The sequence below is a fragment of the Scophthalmus maximus genome, chromosome 5 (assembly GCF_022379125.1).
Source record: "Scophthalmus maximus strain ysfricsl-2021 chromosome 5, ASM2237912v1, whole genome shotgun sequence".
Lineage (NCBI taxonomy): Eukaryota > Metazoa > Chordata > Actinopteri > Pleuronectiformes > Scophthalmidae > Scophthalmus > Scophthalmus maximus.
This window is the reverse complement of record NC_061519.1, coordinates 26647698-26665249: the sequence shown is the minus strand read 5'-3', so window position 1 is coordinate 26665249 and position 17552 is coordinate 26647698. Positions and strand designations below refer to the sequence as shown.

The 17552-nt window shown below is 46.3% G+C and overlaps 1 protein-coding gene across 2 annotated transcripts in view; it reads right to left on the bottom strand.

Moving 5' to 3' along the window:
* The window catches only part of LOC118310813 (solute carrier organic anion transporter family member 5A1-like), a 21893-nt gene extending 4341 nt beyond the window's left edge, over positions 1-17552 (bottom strand). The window contains exons 1-9 of one of the 2 annotated variants that reach the window (XM_035634119.2): positions 17418-17552; positions 15034-16444; positions 4004-4136; positions 3347-3567; positions 2737-2901; positions 1666-1864; positions 1380-1539; positions 620-864; positions 177-241 (exon numbers count right to left, since the gene is read on the bottom strand). In XM_035634119.2, the coding sequence (XP_035490012.1) occupies positions 177-241; positions 620-864; positions 1380-1539; positions 1666-1864; positions 2737-2901; positions 3347-3567; positions 4004-4136; positions 15034-15991 (2146 nt within the window). In that variant the 5' untranslated portion in view covers positions 15992-16444; positions 17418-17552. Of the gene's footprint in view, positions 1-176; positions 242-619; positions 865-1379; positions 1540-1665; positions 1865-2736; positions 2902-3346; positions 3568-4003; positions 4137-15033; positions 16823-17417 lie in introns of those variants that run through there. The other variant, XM_047331896.1, reaches the window with a different exon arrangement.

Genomic DNA, 17552 nt, shown 5'->3' with positions numbered 1-17552 from the left:
GCGTTGAATGGAGCTGGAGCTCCGTCGCCCAGCAGATACAGAACGTGCAGCCGACGCTCGTCTCCTCAGACGACGCTGCTGATGTTCTACCTCTTTTTTGTTGTCCATGTCCAAAAACCTCCCCAGTAAAATCCTCTTGTCACTTTAAAGAATTTCCCCGTAGTGTTTCTACTCACCGAGAGTCCTGAGGAGAACAAACTGCATCCCCAGAGCGAACGGCCTCTCCGGCTCTGCCACAGACCTGCGGCGCGCGCGCACACACACACACACACACACACACACACACACACACACACACACAGACACACACACACACACACGACCACACACACACACGACCACACACACACACACACACACACACACACGACCACACACACACACACACACACAAACACACACACACACACACACACACACACACACACACGACCACACACACACACACACACACACACACACACAACGTGAGGTTAAGGGGAAGTAGTCCTATGATGGGAATAAATCTGACCTCGTATATAAAATGTTCCAGACGAATGAAAAACAATATGACTCATATATGGATTCCCTAAATAAAATCCATTTCAGCCCAAATGGCCCGAGTCAGGCCGGGTCGTACCTGAGGGTGACGATGATGGCGGAGGGCTGCGCGCAGGCGGTGATGAGCGTGACGATGAAGAGGAAGATGAGGAAGGGGATGAGGGTGCTGCAGGTGCGGTCGCACTTCCCCGCCACCGCGTAGCCGTTCTCGTTCAGGTACGTCTTGACGATGACGAGCTGCAGCTGGTTGCTGCCCTGGCCGCCGGTCGACGGCGTGATGACCTGCCGACTCTGGACGCAGGCGCAGTCCGAGTAGTTCCGGATCTGGAGGGCGGACGTGGGGTTTTACAGAGTCTCTGCTCGGGTGAGATCGTCATCAAGCCTCTCTCGCCCCTCTACACTTTTTTAAGTTGAATCAAGTGACACCGACTTAAGTTTAAAGGACCCGTTTGAGGGATTTAGTGGCATCTAGTGGTGAGGTGGCAGACTGCAACCAGCCGAAGAGCCCCTTGCCTCTAGAGTCTGACTTCCAACGAGTAGAGGAAACTACGTCGGCCAACATGAAAACTGAAAAGGGCCAGAGATTGTTTGGACACACTGGTCCTTAAAAAAAAAAAAGTTCCAGTATCAACTTCTTTAAACTCTTCACAACATCAGATCTCAATTTATCGACTCGGTTTCCGTGGCAACGTTCTCCAAAAAGATCCTTAACAGAAATTTCTACGCTTTTTCATGTTGTTAGGCATAGAAACATTATGTACAAGCTTGATATCTTTTTATATATATATATACAAATATATATATTTTCTTATAGCTCGTCCCGTCCCCCCGGCTCTTACCCCGGTGCTGTCGTTGGCCACGCTGTTGCAGCCGGCCAGGCAGGGGTTGAAGTACGTGATGCCGTCGGAGCCGCACACCGGAGCGTACTCGTGGATCCTGCAGCCGCAGTTCACGTTACAGCCACCGGTCAGGTTCCGCTGGGTCATGGTGAGTGTCGGGCTGGAGCGGGAAACACGGAGCCAGAAATAACTTAATTTCCATCTAGACGATCTGAAACACTTTTAAAACTGAATGCAAGATCACGACGGCCTCGACCCCCCTCCGCCCCCGACGGCTCCTCCTCACCCGGTGGTGTAGGGGATGTTGATCCCTCCCAGGTTGATGCTGTCGCAGCCCACGATGAAGAGCGTGGAGAAGCAGAGCAGCGACACGCCGCTGCAGATCATGGCCAGCTTCGCCGACTCGCGAGCTCCCAGCTTCAGCTTCTTGATGATGTAGCCGCCCAGCACGATGCCCACGCCGGCGCTGGGCACGATGATCAGACCTGGAGGGAGGAGGGAGGAACGTGAATATACATGGGCCCTCATTCTTACAGATGGTGGCTATAGCTAATCTTTCCATCCAGCTAAATGAGAAAATATCTAGTTTTGTATATATATAAATATATTGTTTTCTCCACACACTAAAGATCTTCAGTTCACTGTCACAGAGGAGCAAAGAAACCAGAACATATTCACATGTAAGAAGCTGAAATCAGAGAATTTTGACTTTGATTTTGAATTCTGACCATAAAAACTAAATGAACCGATTAATCGATTATCACAATAGTTGTGGATTAATTTAGTGGTCGATTACTAATCGATTAACTGTTGCAGCTCTAGTCTAAACACTTCAATCTCCTTATTCTGCTGCGGGAATAGAACCACGAACCCCGGCGGCAGGTGGGTCCTAGTGCCCTGCTCTACCCGCTCGACCACCGAATCCCAGATTCAAAGTCCAGGGAGAACGTCCACGAGCCGGTTCCCAAAGGAATCATTATAGTGTCACTCACGGGAGATTGGCAAGCGTATGAAAATATGTACCGAGGGCAGCTCACGGCCGACTGAGACACTTATGTAACTCTGAAACACACTGGAAGAAGATGCTCCAGTGCTCCAGCTCCGTGTCCCCGGTGAACCCCTTTCGTTTGAGGACCGGCGGGTTCTTTTATTGTTAACGTGTGTTGGTGTGCGGCTGTGGGTCGACAGCCGTGCTCAGATAAAAAACCGTCAGAGCGGCGCTGACCCGGCACAACAACTGATGCATGTTACATGAAAACTCTGGCGCGTCTGTGTCCCGCCTGCGCTGCTGTAGAAATATTACTGGAGAGCTCAGAAAAGACAGTTGTGATGCAAAAAAAGTGCCGCGTGTGCTCACCGGTGTAGATGCTGGCGTTGGAGGCCGGGATGCCGAACTGGGACTCGATGAATTTGGGGATGAAGGTGATGAAGGCGGTGACGATGGCGCTCTCCGCCGTGTAGGACAGGCTGACGAACAGGAAGGTCACGTTGCTGAGGATCCTCACCGCTGCTTTGGGCAGGTCTGGAAGAGGACGAGACGAAGGAGGCCGACAGAGAGAGGGTTTGTTTGTTTGTCGGTTGGTTTGTTTGACTCGTGTACCATCATCTTGTTTAGTACTAATATGTTAAGAAAAGGAAGTAACGGGCTCTTGTTGCCACGGACGCTGGGGGTCCGTCAGAGTCGGAGACGCTCAGAGAAAGTCTATATAATGACGTCATATTACACTACAACAGGCGGCAAACTTGGCCTCTTAAAAGAAATCTGAGATTCATTTTTTGAGACATATCTAAACCCAATATTACCACCACAAACGACCTACATCAAATACACTGAATATTCTGAAATGAAATAAAATACTCGGGGGGGGGGGTGCAACCTCTTTTGCTTTGCAGTTTCACCCCTCACCATCAGGGGGTGCTGCAGCCCCCTTACTCCCCAGCAGGCTCCTCCTGACATGTTGCAGTACCTTTAATGTCCCTGCCGAAGCCCATGGACGAGGTGACCGCCTGGCCCTTGTTGTTGTTGCTCTTCTCCTTGAGGACGTCGTCGTCGCTGGACAGGTCGTCCATGCTCACCTTTTTCCTCCTCTTCTTCTTCTTGTGTCGCGGCGGCAGCTTCTTGGGGAACGTGAACATGGGGAAGATGACGAGCAGCATGGCCACGGAGCACAGCAGGAACCCGCTCCACCTGGACAGACGGGAGATGGTAGAACCTTCAAGATACAAGGAGGTTTATGTTTTCATCCCTGTCCGTTTGTTTGCCAGCAGAATTCCACCAAACCTGGTGGAAGGACGGGACACGGACCAAGAAAGAACCCGTTATATTTTGGTGTGGATCGGGACAAAGGGGCGGATGCAGGGAATTCTTTAATCCGTTTCTTTAACATTGTGATACAGAACGTTTTCCCAGAGATACCCCAGGTAACAATTCATGGATCTTGATAAAAATAAAAATAAATCGGGGGCATATTGGGTGGACTGTTATCTGTAAGCGTGTGCACTTTGCTGGAGGTCCATATACAAGACATAGTCCTGATTTGTGCAGGTGTGGTTGACTGAAGCGAACCTTCCCACCCACACACGCACGGATTCCACATTTTCCATCAGAGCCAGGTGAGTCTCACCAATTGCCGATGAAGCGCGGGTCGCTCTGGTCGATGTTGACCACGGTCTTGGGGTCCACGTAGAAGCCGATGAGGACGCCGCCCAGCAGGTAGCCCGCCGCCGGGCCCAGCGCTCCCATCACGTACATGATGGCTGCGGAGGGGGATTTAAAAAAGAAGGAGGGTTAAGAAACAAATGACGTCACCCACATTGAGGTTGTGATGAATCCAACATTCACGATACTTTTACATTTCTCGATTGTTCTCCGCCAACTTCAAATAAATGAATAAAATCCTCCATTTGAGAAAATCCTCTTCACATGATATATATTCACATATTTAGTTCAATATCTACATTACAATATATTCATTTTGCTGACAAGTTCGATTTTTTTTGTACTGCCTTGACCGGGAAATCGAGCAACCACCTTCTGTACCAAAGTCAGTCAGCGGCGTAAACCCCCGCAGCTACTTCAATAAATATTCATATCAAAAGTATTAATCAATGTGGTTCAAATGAGCTCCAAACAACAGTAATATGATAAACAAAATCAACCCTCTTACCTACATAGAGATACAGAAAAAGATTTACACTACCGTTCAAAAGTTTGGGGTCACCCAGACAATTGTATGTTTTCCATGAAATCTCACAGTTTTATTCATCTAATGAATTGCAAAATGAATAGAAAATATAGTCAAGACATTGATGAGGTTAGAAATAATGATTTTTATTTGAAATAATACTTTTGTCCTTCAAACTGCTTTCGTCATAGAATCCTCCTTTTGCAGCAATTACAGCCTTGGAGACCTTTGGCATTCTAGCTGTCAATTTGTTGAGGTAATCTGAAGAAATTTCACCCGGCGCTTCCTGAAGCACCTCCCACAAGTTGGATTGTCTTGATGGGCACTTCTTATGTACCATACGGTCAAGCTGCTCCAACAACAGCTCAATAGGTGTCAATAGGACATTTGTAAGTGACCCCACACTTTTGAACGGTAGTGTATCTGCTTGATGGTGATAATCTAATAATCTAAGATTTAATTTGTATTCATGCTTCAACTTTTTTAACCCACTTATCTATTTCACTAGGCCCCTGATTTGCCTAGGAAGGACTACGAGTGTCCGTTTCACCGACTGCACCCTTCATTTGTTCAACCAAGTGCTAATTTTCCACGTTTCAACCGTTTTCTTAACACAACTGCTGAACATGTCAAACCGATGGTGTCGCACTCATCTCTGCGCTGGGTCTCGTGCACACGATCTGAGCAACATCTGCCCCCAAAAGAAGAAGAACTGACGTTTCTCAACTTGTGTGTCAAAAGTTATTCAATTATCCAAACTCAATGACATTTGCCTAAGTTTAACCTTTATGTAACGCTTCGAATCAGAACTAATCAAGCGTTAAGAGCCGGGTACAAAAGGGGCCGTGTGTGTGCGGGTCGTATGACCGCGTGGCGAGGGGCCTGGAATAAGATTTTCTCCAATTAGAGGGAATTAAAATCTTAAATTCCTTGGCTGGAGTTGAAAGCAAAGGCAAAAAAAAAAGAAAATCCAGTGGCGTGACTTAAAAAGGCCAAGCTGGGCCAGGCACCAGAGTCCTGGGAACTCACTGGGAGCTCTGGGTTCGTGTCAGCCGCCGTTTCAAAGCAGATTTAAAATCAGAGACTGGTGTTGTACTTAAATAAAGTGCCAACATGCTGGTGATGCGTCGACTGCAGGGTGACAAAATTTTAAATTGTATCCTGTATTTGTGGAACTTGTTATGTGGGACGACACACTGCACAATGCTAATTTTGTTGTATATAACATGTTTGTGTCCACAAACAAATTGTATAAAGAAAAGTCTTTTCTAAGAAGTTCCTTTCATAAAGTCACAGGAAAATAGGAAATATGAAAAACTTTTTTTTTTTTTTTTTATCAATCGCATATTAATTTTTAAGCAAACTGAAGAATGTGAAATTCCCACGACAATTTTTTTAATTTTTTTTAAATCAGAGCAACTTTTCAAACCCAACGACATAACGAAGTCCCAATGATATTCAACCTGGAAAATCTCACATCAGATTCGTTGCTTCATATCCTGATGATGTTCAGATTAAGGAAGACCTGCATGTGGTGTAGGATTTTGTGATGCATAAAAGAAAATTCATATGCGACCTAACATATATTCCTCACAAACCAAACCCTGCACAGAAATGATGATATTCCTCATTTTCTGAACCTTTTCCCCACGAAATTCCAGAAATGCCGCAGCAGTTACTGGTCTGCAGAGCATCTTCACAGAGGCATGTTTTCTGACGCGCCGTCCCGACTCGCCACTCGACTACAGTATTACATCATCCGACTCAGCCGGCCAGAGCCCGGGATGATAAAGCGTGGGGATGGGATTGAGGGCTCGGACTTTCCAACGGGGGCCCTGCGGCATCGTGGATAATCCCTTTATCTCGCCGGAGAAGAGGGAAAACCCTCGGCTGGCAGGCGGCCGCCTCGCGTTACGTGATGCAAACTGTCGCCAGAGAGATAGAAGACGACCGGGATGCGGGTGATAAGGCTGCCGACCGGCCAATCGCTGAGATATGAGATAATGAGGAGCCAGACAGAAAGAAAAACTAAAAAACTGAAAGACATGGAGACAGACAAAGACAATATGAAAAAGGTAGATTGAAATGTGTCTGCGTCGAAAACTCTAACATCTTGAACAGTTGGTACAAAGTACCAGATTCATACCCGTGTCTCTGTTCTGTTGTCACATTTTCCGTTTTAAACATTTCAGTTTAACATTTCAGAACTTCGGTTTCCTTCCTTCGTTGAATAACAGATATTTTTGTTGTTGTTTGCTATCAGTTCTGGAACACGACTGATTCGTCGGTCAGGCCCTGATCAGTGCTAGTATCACAAGAATTCCCAACACCCACCCAGCCCTAGTTTTAGGCAGATTGAGCCTCGGTATCTCAGAAACATCACGGAGTTCCATCGATGGTGCCAACTGGAATAAACCGGAACTGCAAAAATGCATTTTAATATCTCTGTGTATATCCACTGAGAAGGGTGGTATGGATAAGTTGCACACATTTTTCCAATCCCAACAACACAACGAGTCGAGTTCTGTCTGGTGGAGCGGATTCCTGTAATATCGACACTCGGGCAGGTACAGTAAAGTCTGGGATGTATTTTTAATTTGCCTCCACCACGGAGGTTATGTTTTCACCCGTTTGTTTCTTCTCGGTGGGATTAAGCAAAAACTACACAAGGGATTTCCACGAAACTCGAAGGACGGATGGGACACGGACCAAGAAAGAATCCATTAAATTCTAGTGCGGATCAGGATCAGGACAAAGAGAAGGATCCAGGAACTTTCTTAACAATGCAAGATCACAACACCAATTTCCCGAGGAAAAAAATTCATGGATCTTGATCTTGAAAAAACAATCGGGCATATCCAGGCGACGGTCATGTCGTATTGTGCTGGAATTTGGTGAAGATCCAAATAAAGAATTCCGGATCTTTTAGTGTAGCTTTGTTTTATCATTAGTGTGTTTATATGTTGTGAATAAATACTGTTCTGAGAGTAATTTAGTTTGTCTTTTTATCAAACCCATCACTCTGGAGATTATGATTTCACGATCTGCAAAGTGTTGTTGTCTTAGCTTTAAGGCTTGATTGAATTCAATGACTGTTGGTGGAGGGATGAGCTCTACTGAGTCGATATTCTAGTGTCTCAAATGGATTGATAAATATCTTTGGGTTTTGGATTAGTTGCACAAAACAAGCAATTTCAATATGTCAATTTAACTTGAGGCAAATTATGATTTTACAGGAAAAACTAAGAATCAATTGATGAAATATGAAAAATTAAAACTAACTGGCAGATTAGACCTCTGCCAACCAATTAACCTGAGAGGAAACGCGCGTATGGACGCCTCAGAAGACCTACACACAAAGACAAGCGCATCTTGGCGGAATTTGTACGTCCCGTGACAAACCCAGTGACGCCACGACCGCTGTGACGTCCCTGAGCGACATGTCTCTGGGCCACAGTGTCCAAATCAAAAGACTTAACTGCTTCGTCTCGCGCTCCAGCAGGAGGACATTCTCTGTCATCCAGCAGTGAGCTGAGGTTCCACAGCGTCACTTCAGAGTGTTGCCTCTTACAGAACAAGTCAGATCCGGTCCGATCTGGTTGAAGACGCAGTGTGAACTGTGCTGTGAGTCATGTTCCACTGGCTGCAGTAGCAGCTCTTGTAGGGGAGCAGGTAGCTGATGATCCATCGTTCATTTCATGCATTTCTCAGAGAGGAATGTGTCGTAATCATAATAGTCTTAATATGTCGTTATACCCTGCGCGGGGTTTCCTACGGGAATCAAGAGCACTCCAGTGCTGCCAGGGTGTTGCGTCACCATCACACAGCCAATGAGAGCACACACGGAGCCATCCCAGGTCAAACTGTCTGCATCACTAACAAAAGTCGCATCTGTACAGTGGCTCCCTACAACCCTGATTACATGAGTCTGGCCAGGCGACACATACACACACACACACGCACACAACAACTCGGCCGTAAAAAGAGATTGATGGCAGCTGTAAATTAGAGGGGAAAAGCTGTGTGAGAGCCGCTGCTGCCGAAACAGCATTAATGAATGTAAACCCAATGTACCAAATGCAAATAAAAGCATTAATCAGAATTGGGAGTTGAAAGGTTTTTAGTTGAGCATTCGATTTAGATCTTTGCTGGTATTTATATGTGTGACTACAGAACGGTGGCTGCACGACACCAGAGGTAAAATGCTGGGCGAGGAGCCACGTGACGTCGGGTGAGGAGAGACAGACGGACGGGGACGGAGCCGAGGGCCCGGCGGGACTGTTGACGAGAAGCAGTCGGGGTGGTGGCGGTGTCATGGCAACCTGCTGACAAAGCACCGTCCCGTCACAACGTCCCAACGAGCTGCACAGCACCGACATCAGACTCCCCGCCTCCCGGGGAAATCTGTGCACAAGCTTTTACCACAGGAGTATTTTTCCATATCCTCACTTTGTGTGTGTTGGTAACTGTCATCATTAACGCGCTGCTGATATTAACTGTTGGGCGATATTTCGTCGATATTTCGTCAAATAGTGTTGTTCTCCTGTCTCTGTCCTCTAACATGTCTGACATTGACTATAGTCCACTTGTGTCTGGTGTTTTCACATTCCTCTCCTGGAGGCGGAGATTTCTGTGTCACTTCTCTGCTATTTGAAATTCAAACGAATCCTGTTCAAGCTAGATTTGGTTTTGTCACAAATACAGAAAAACCAATCGCTGTCGAATATGAAAATGTGAGGCAAAGAAACCGGAAACATACAGTGCACCAGAGGCAGCGAATCATGCAAGGTCAGCAGACAGTTAGCATTAGCATTTAGCATCCACGAGAGGATGACTAAAAACTGTTCCGTTGGCACCCACAACTTGTGAAATTAAACTTTTATTCCTAAAATCCTTTTTATATTCATCTTTTCATGTTGTTATTCTTCATATTAATTTATGTAAAGCACTATAAACTAACTAACTAAGTACAATTTTCCAGCTGCAAAACAGCAAAGTAAAGTCGTATTTGCTATTCAATTGACCTCATAATAAAAATAAACATTATACTGATTAGGACATCGATTACCATGGCAACAGTACAAAAAAAACAAAACACAGGTCTGAGCTTGCATGCACAGCGCAGTCAGATGACAAAGCATGTCCAGCAGCAGCGCTAGTAAAAACCAGCGAGGACGATGTCGTGCCTCTGAGCTGGCACAATTCCAATTGTCTGCAGCGCAGCCTCGCATGGGAGCCAAACAGAGCATCTCTCATCGGGGTTACAAAGCAATATTGTGCTGAATTATTTGAGTGGATGTCTGTTTTGCCTTTGGCCATGATCTCATATGTAGGCTAATGCAAAGCAGGGCCAAAACAGACCGGAATGTTCTGGAGCAGACTGCAAGTGCGCTGCACCAAAACTGTCACAATCGCGCCGTACCGCATCTCAGACAACAGACCCCGAGATGTGACAGATTCTTGTCATAAAGATGTTTTAATTATTCCCTGAGAAATCTGTCAAAATGTTAAAAAAAACCCTAACCCTCGAGCCGCCCCTTCGTCCCGATCCGCGCCAAAATGTGGCCCCATGTTCCATCCTACCTGGTGTCATGGAAATGTCTTCAGTTAGGGATGCACCGATACCGAGACCAGTATCGGGTCTGATACTGTGGCCATGTACTCGTACTTTTACTCATAGAAACTCCTCTGATACTACAGCATCAGTAGCACTCCGGCAACATAGCGTCCGTACAGTTGAGCAGGTAGGCGGCATTAAGCGGAGGAGGACCCCCGATGTCAGCAGTTTGTAGCAAAAACAAGCAAACTGTACAAAAACACAACAGCTGGCACTAATGAGCATAATATTGCTACCAGCATAAACTATACAGCACATGGAAGCAGCGACTCCACAAATTCCAAAGGTATATTTCTTCTTTTCAAGCACGGGCAAGTACTCTGTATTGGCAAGTAGCTAAATGTAAGTACTTGTACTTGGCATCGGTGCATCCCTATCTTCAGTAGTTTTTGCAAACTGACGAACGAAGCCAACCAACCAACAAAAGGACAGGGGTGAAATCAAACCTCATGATGAAATACTGGCCCTGCGTCCTTAACGGAAAGAAGACATTCTGCTTTCTCAGTTGTTCCCTTTCCTCTAGTGTCTTGTAGGTTTTTTTTGTGTATGTAAAGGTTCTGCAAAGTTAAAAAGCCCAAAGGGAAAAACTCTGAAGCTCCTGATGCCTCCTGAAACATTACACCGTGTTCCAAATTATTATGCAAATTGGATATATTGTCATAAACATTAAATTTTTTGTTTTTCAATTAAACTCATGGATGGTATTGTGTCTCACGGCTCTTTGGATCATTGAAATCAATCTCAGACACCTGTGATAATTAGTTTGCCATAATTAGTTTGGAAAACTACTTAAGAAGGACGTTCTACATTATTAAGCAGGCCACAGGTTTCAAGCAATATGGGAAAGAAAAAGGATCTCTCTGCTGCCGAAAAGCATCAAATAGTGTAATACCTTGGACAAGGTATGAAAACATTAGATATTTCACGAAAACTTAAGCGTGATCATCATACTGTGAAGAGATATGTGGCTGATTCAGAGCACAGACGGGTTCGTGCAGATAAAGGCATAATGAGGAAGGTTTCTGCCAGACAAATTCATCGGATTAGGAGAGCAGTTGCTAAAATGCCATTACAAAGCAGCAAACAGGTATTTGAAGCCGCTGGTGCCTCTGGAGTCCCGCGAACCTCAAGGTGTAGGATCCTCCAGAGGTTTGCAGTTGTGCATAAACGTTTATTCGTCACCTCTAAACAATGCTCACAAGCAGAAACGGTTCCAGTGGGCTCAGAAATACATGAAGACTAATTTTCAGTCTTGTTTACTGATGAGTGCCATGCAACCCTGGATGGTCCAGATGGATGGAGTATTGGATGGTTGGTGAATGGCCACCATGTCCCAACAAGGCTGCGACGTCAGCAAGGGGGTGGCGTAGTCATGTTTTGGGCCGGAATCATGGGGAGAGAGCTGGTAGGCCCCTTTAGGGTCCCTGACGGTGTGAAAATGACCTCGGCAAAGTATGTAGAGTTTCTGACTGACCCCTTTCTTCTGTGGTATAAAAAGAAGAACCATGCCTTCCGTAGCAAAATCATCTTCATGCATGACAATGCACCATCTCATGCTGCAAAGAATACCTCTGTGTCATTGGCTGCTATGGGCATAAAAGGAGAGAAACTCATGGTGTGGCCCCCATCTTCCCCTGACCTCAACCCTATTGAGAACCTTTGGAGCATCCTCAAGCAAAAGATCTATGAGGTTGGGAGGCAGTTCACATCAAAACAGCAGCTCTGGGAGGTAATTCTGACATCCTGCAAAGATATTCAAGCAGAAACTCTCCAAGAACTCACACGTTCAATGGATGCAAGAATTGTGAAGGTGATATCAAAGAAGGGGTCCTATGTTAACATGTAACTTGGCCTGTTAAGATGTTTTTGATTGAAATAGCTTTTGATTTCAGTAAATATGACCTCCTAATGCTGCAAATTCAACAAATGACCATTTTTAGTTCTTTACAACCTATAAAATGTTTTGAAACTCTGTTGTGCATAATAATTTGGAACACTGCATTTTGAGTTTTTTATTTTTGAAAAAAAATACTGTTATCATTTGGAGGTTTGTTCAATAAAATTCAAATTATACTCTAACGGTTGATGACTTGAAAATTATACTGACTGTCATTTGCATCGACTATTTAGGAAAATCTGAGAAAAATATCATTTGCATAATAATTTGGAACACGGTGTACTTCCGTAACATCCTGATGTCACGATTTTGCGGAAGCCCACAGGCCGGACTAGCGTCTAGTCTGACACGCCCCCAACAAAGCAAGGTACACCGAGAGCGGAGGCCGATATTTCTATTTTTAATCTGGACCTTCTCTGTCTTCTCCTTTTCTCACTTGGTTCACAACAGCGCTTGTCACTCTCCTCTCCTGATGGATTGGTATGTTTTGTCCATTGGATCCTTCGTACACACTGGAGCCATGTGTATTTTGGGGCCAACTCCTAAGGCACTGCATCGTCTGCCTGCCCACTACCTACTTAACAGACTCTCTCAAAATTTCAGCTGCTGGCCAGTGTGCCACGTCTGCTGCCTGAACTAAAGCTGTGAGAGCCCCCCGCTACTTTAGAACGAGCCAGTTCCACCATTTTGTCCTTTTTAAAACCTTCTATAAAAGCACAAGACTGGATTTATCTCGGTAGTAGTGATAACAGTACCACTGGTAACCGTTCCAAAAGCTCTTGTGTCATGTGAACAACTCGTCAGTTGGATTCCCCCTTTTGATTACAAATTACCAGCAATAAATCACATCTTTTTCCCAGCGTGACGTCCCTTGTTCTTGAAAGAAAATGTTCCTCGGCCATCTGACTGACTCGGCGCTGGTCATCTCCATTGATGGGCGAGAGAAAACAAAAGGACGCCCTTGATCTGAGGAGGGATTATGAGACAAATGGTTTGCCGATTGATTTGCGGAGATAAAGCTGTGTGCTACGTGAATACAGCAACGGCCTATACGGATGGCATTCCAGCTGAATCCTCATATACAGCCGCAGGTTTACTAAACACATCATGTCATGTTCTGCCACTAACATAATAACCTAAGTAGGCTGAGTAGCCCCTTTGCACAGTCAGCCCTTTGTGCACAGTTCATGGTCAATATCAGACACACCGTTGGATTAAAATGGATTAATCTGCAAAATTAACGCACCACATTACTGTGTATCGCCCTCTAAAAATGCCCAAATGCCATTTTGAACGTGATGTTTATTTCATGTATGAATTTGAGGAATGTTACATGTCAACACAGAGCTGATGTTTCCCTCCGCTGCCATGTCACATGTTCCTGAACGTTGTTATTTACTGGCTGAGTCTATGTCCTTGGCTCAGATTTGTTGTTAAAAATACTTATTTTAAACTTAAACTTTTTTCGTTTTGTTTTAAAAATGTCACCTGTGTTGTGTGTGTGTGTGTGTGTGTGTACAAAATAACTCAAAAATGCATTGGCGGATTTTCATCAAACTATCGTCAGACGAGAAACTTTTGGAGCTGATCTGTCGTGGGGTGGCGAGCAGGGAAGGACGACACATGCACACAGTACCTGGGGCCGGTGTCAAGCCAAGATCTGTCTGTTGCTAGGTTTGTTGCATGAGCGCGCACAGCGAAAGCATTATTCAGAGTTCATGCAAAATCCTGCCTGTCTGCCGAGGATGGTAAAAACTTTATTAATATTTGTTATTTGTCTTACCGATGTTTTTTAAAATACTAAAACCTGTGTAAAAGTGTCTAATATCAGTTCATTCTCCAGACTCCTTGCAAGCGACATGGTTCCACCAACCAGCAGCTCTTGTCTTTTCTTTGAGAACAAAAAAACAAAAGGCTTTGGACCAAAGCTGAGCCTCTGTGACACTTTTACTTCCCCCCCTTAATGACAGGAATGCACATAAGACCTTTCCCTCTTCTCTCCACTTCCCTCCCCTACTTTCTTTCACAACACAGCTCTCATTTGTTGCTTTAGTAAGGCTTTACCTTGTTTGAGGCAACTGGGGCGAGAATTTCTGGGGAAGCATGCAAAAGGGAAAAGAGGGGAAGGGGGGGTCAGTTTCAAGGTCACATAGTCAATTTGGCCGCAGAGCTTTGCGCCGGTGATGTGGGCAAATGGTGGAGATCACAGAAACTCTGCGTTGCTGGTTTCCGTTTCTGGGCTTGATCGGCAACACATCTAATGAATGATAAATCATTAAAGGGGACCATGTCATGCCCTTTCAGTTGTTCCCTTTCCTCTAGTGCTACTAGTGTCTTATTCAGGTTTTTTGGTGTATGTAAATGTTCTGCTAAGTTAAAAAAAATGCCCAAAGTCCGCAGTAAACGGAGCTCCTCTTCCCGACAGCAAACACTGCTCCTCAAACGCATCGTCAGTCATCCGGACGATACTTCTGTTCCATTGTGATGTCACAAGTCACATGTCTAGCGGCTAGTCTGGCACGCCCCCAACAACTCAGTTTAAATCACCTTCTCAACATGAGGTACCGTGTTCATCTACTTTAAGCAATATGTGCATTGTATCTTATTGCATTTGGAGTTTGTTTGAAGAGCAACCGACCAATCTATCAGTTGGTTGGTAATACTGCTCAACCGATTGCCGATATTGCCTCAATTACATTTCTCTGCCACAAGGGTTTGGTCACGACATTTTAGGAATCATTATTGGCAGATAAGTTTATATTCGAATTTTTGTTCTTCCCAATATCAATATCTTCCCCTTTAGTTGCACTAACACGTATTTTCAGGTGCTGCACCAAGTCAACTGCCCAGACGAACCCCGTCACTGAGACCTGCTGCTGTAGCGGTCGGCTGAAATGAGGCCCGCAGACTTTTGCCTTATTGGTCATGTTTGAGCAAACCTCACAAAACTCTTACCTAAATACAGTGAGGCGTTCTCCTTCTTGACGTTGTCGTCCAGGTAGGTGGGCCCCAGCGTGTAGATAGGTGTGGATCCCATGCCCACCAGGATCTGGGCGATGACGAACAGCGCCACATAGAGGTTGTGCTCGTTGCCCTCCTGGTCTCTGGGACAGGACGTGATGTCGACGCGGTCCCTGCCGCTGGCGTTGCTGTTCATGCACAGGCCCTCGCGGGCGGAGGATGAGTTGACCTCCTGGATCTGGTAGGCCGGGGAGATGAAGTGAGGTAAGGAGAAGAGGGCGGCGCCCACAGCAATGAAGACCCCGCCTACAGCCAGCCAGCGTGGCCTCTGGCCCCGCCCACCAAAGTAGCTGATGAAGACGACCACCAGGAGGCTCCCGATGTCGAAACAGCTCACGAGCAGGCCTGACTCTGAGCTCCGCAGGCTGTACCTCTTTTCTATGGTGGTGATGACGCTGCTGAGGTAGCCCGACACCATGAGCGACTGGATGAACGTCAGGTAGCACATGCAGAACAGGAAGCAGCGTGAGTCCTGAAGGATAATGCCCAGGTACTTCCTACTGGGCAGACGAATCGATGATAGCCTAGAAGCGAAAAAGCCAGGGGGCTTCCTCCTCGCCATGTTTTTACCCCTTCGGATCTCCGTGTTCTCCATGTACGAGCTCGGCCGGTTCAGCGCCGACTTGCCCGACTTGGGCAGGTAGTTTGTTCTCGTTGGAGACTCCGGCTCGAAGGACTCCGCTTTGGCCGGGGGCTGGATGAACTCGGTGCTCTCTTCCGCCGTTATTGACATGCGCGTAGAACTAGCCAGTAGGGTTTCCTTTTGAGGCGCAGCTTCGTTTAACATCGGCATACTTTTAGATTTGAAGTCTGTGGCTGGTTCCTCCAGCTCGCTGGAGAACCCATCCTCCCTCTGAAGGGACAACTCTGCTGCTTCTTCGTGGTCAGCCATTATTTTCAGTCGTCCCCACCTCTTGTTGGGGGTTAGAAAAACAAACTTGACCAATCTCAAGCCGACATCTACAGTTCAGGGGCTGCTGCCCAGTCCATTTATTATTAATAGGTACATCTACTCCCAAAGATGGAGTCTGTGGTACCTAAAGAGGCCCCAAAAAAGGCAAACGTGACAATCAAAGTCAAAGCAGACTCACAGCTTATCTGCAGCGAGGGCAGGACAGCCTGTGGGGTTTGTTTATCTCGTCGTGCACACTCGCCTTCTGCCACCATCTAATCCAGAGGTGGGGAGCGCTCAGGTCTCCTCAGCTGGACCAGCGGCGCTCGGGGGCCAGCGCTCCCTGCAGATGCTCAGCATTTCCATCCTCGGCAGGACGCCGCCGACGCTGCTGCTCCTCGGCCCGCGGGGACAAAGTGGACCTGGAGAGCCTGCGCCGCATCCCTGACGCTCCTGCCAATGAAGATCACACAGTCACAATGTCAATGGTTGTGTGGATTGCATGATGGTGCCGCCGCCCCCACCAACCCTCTCTTCTCCTCCTAACTCCTCCTCCCCCGAGTCAAGGGCATCCTCCTCCGCCCACTCCCCTCACCCCGACCCGCCTCCGGTGTTATCACCGCACCAGCTGTCCGCCCTGCAGGCCGGATCATATGTCTGTCCCCGGGGGGCGGGGGGGCTTGTATTGGGGATAGAAACAAATGAAAAATCGGGAAAAGGAGAAGAGCCGTCGAGGAAAACGAGCGAGGAACGAGAGAAGTCCGGGGAGTGACGGATAACACCGCAGTGCTGCTGTCAGCCGCGCTGCCGAAACAACTGAGTCAAAGCTCGAGCTCTCACGCGACGGAAACAGGAGGAGGGCACTTCAGAATAAAAGCGCAACAATTAACGCTTAATCCCAAGAGCACTGAAATATATGTACTTGTCACATGATATACTGAACGGAGTCAAACCCTTTGAAATGAAATGAAATGCATATTTCACAATGTAAAATGATTTGGGTTTGGTTAAGGCAAAACACAATTTATAAGTCAAAGACAACAAACTCCAACTCTCATTTATGACATCATAATTAAATACGGGTTTTATTTAGTTATTTCAGGAAGTTCATTTAAAAATGCATATTTGGTGAAACCTGTACAGATTTCCCAAATTCCCAACGGCTGAATATCATCAACGTTCATTTTAGAAAAGTAAACTACGTGATATTTGCGATGGCCGTTGGATGGATTCGCAGTTTTGTAAAAAGAATTGTGTTGTCACAGCCAAACGGAGACGTGCGTCGATTCAGGGGGTTTCATTTTGAAAAGAACAACCGGAAATGTGTTCTACTATAAGGAAGCCGGTCGCTAGCTAGGCGCACAAGCTAGCGGCTAAACGCGAACGCAAAACAACAACAACGACGGCGACACAGCGCTTCACTAACCTGACAACGAAGTCTCTTTTAAAGGCTTTAAATGTCCATGTCCACTTCACATCCGAGGACAGGCGGAGAGAAAACGGGACAAAAAACAAAACACGTACGTGTTCAAAAAATCTTCTAATGCGCTGAACACATACC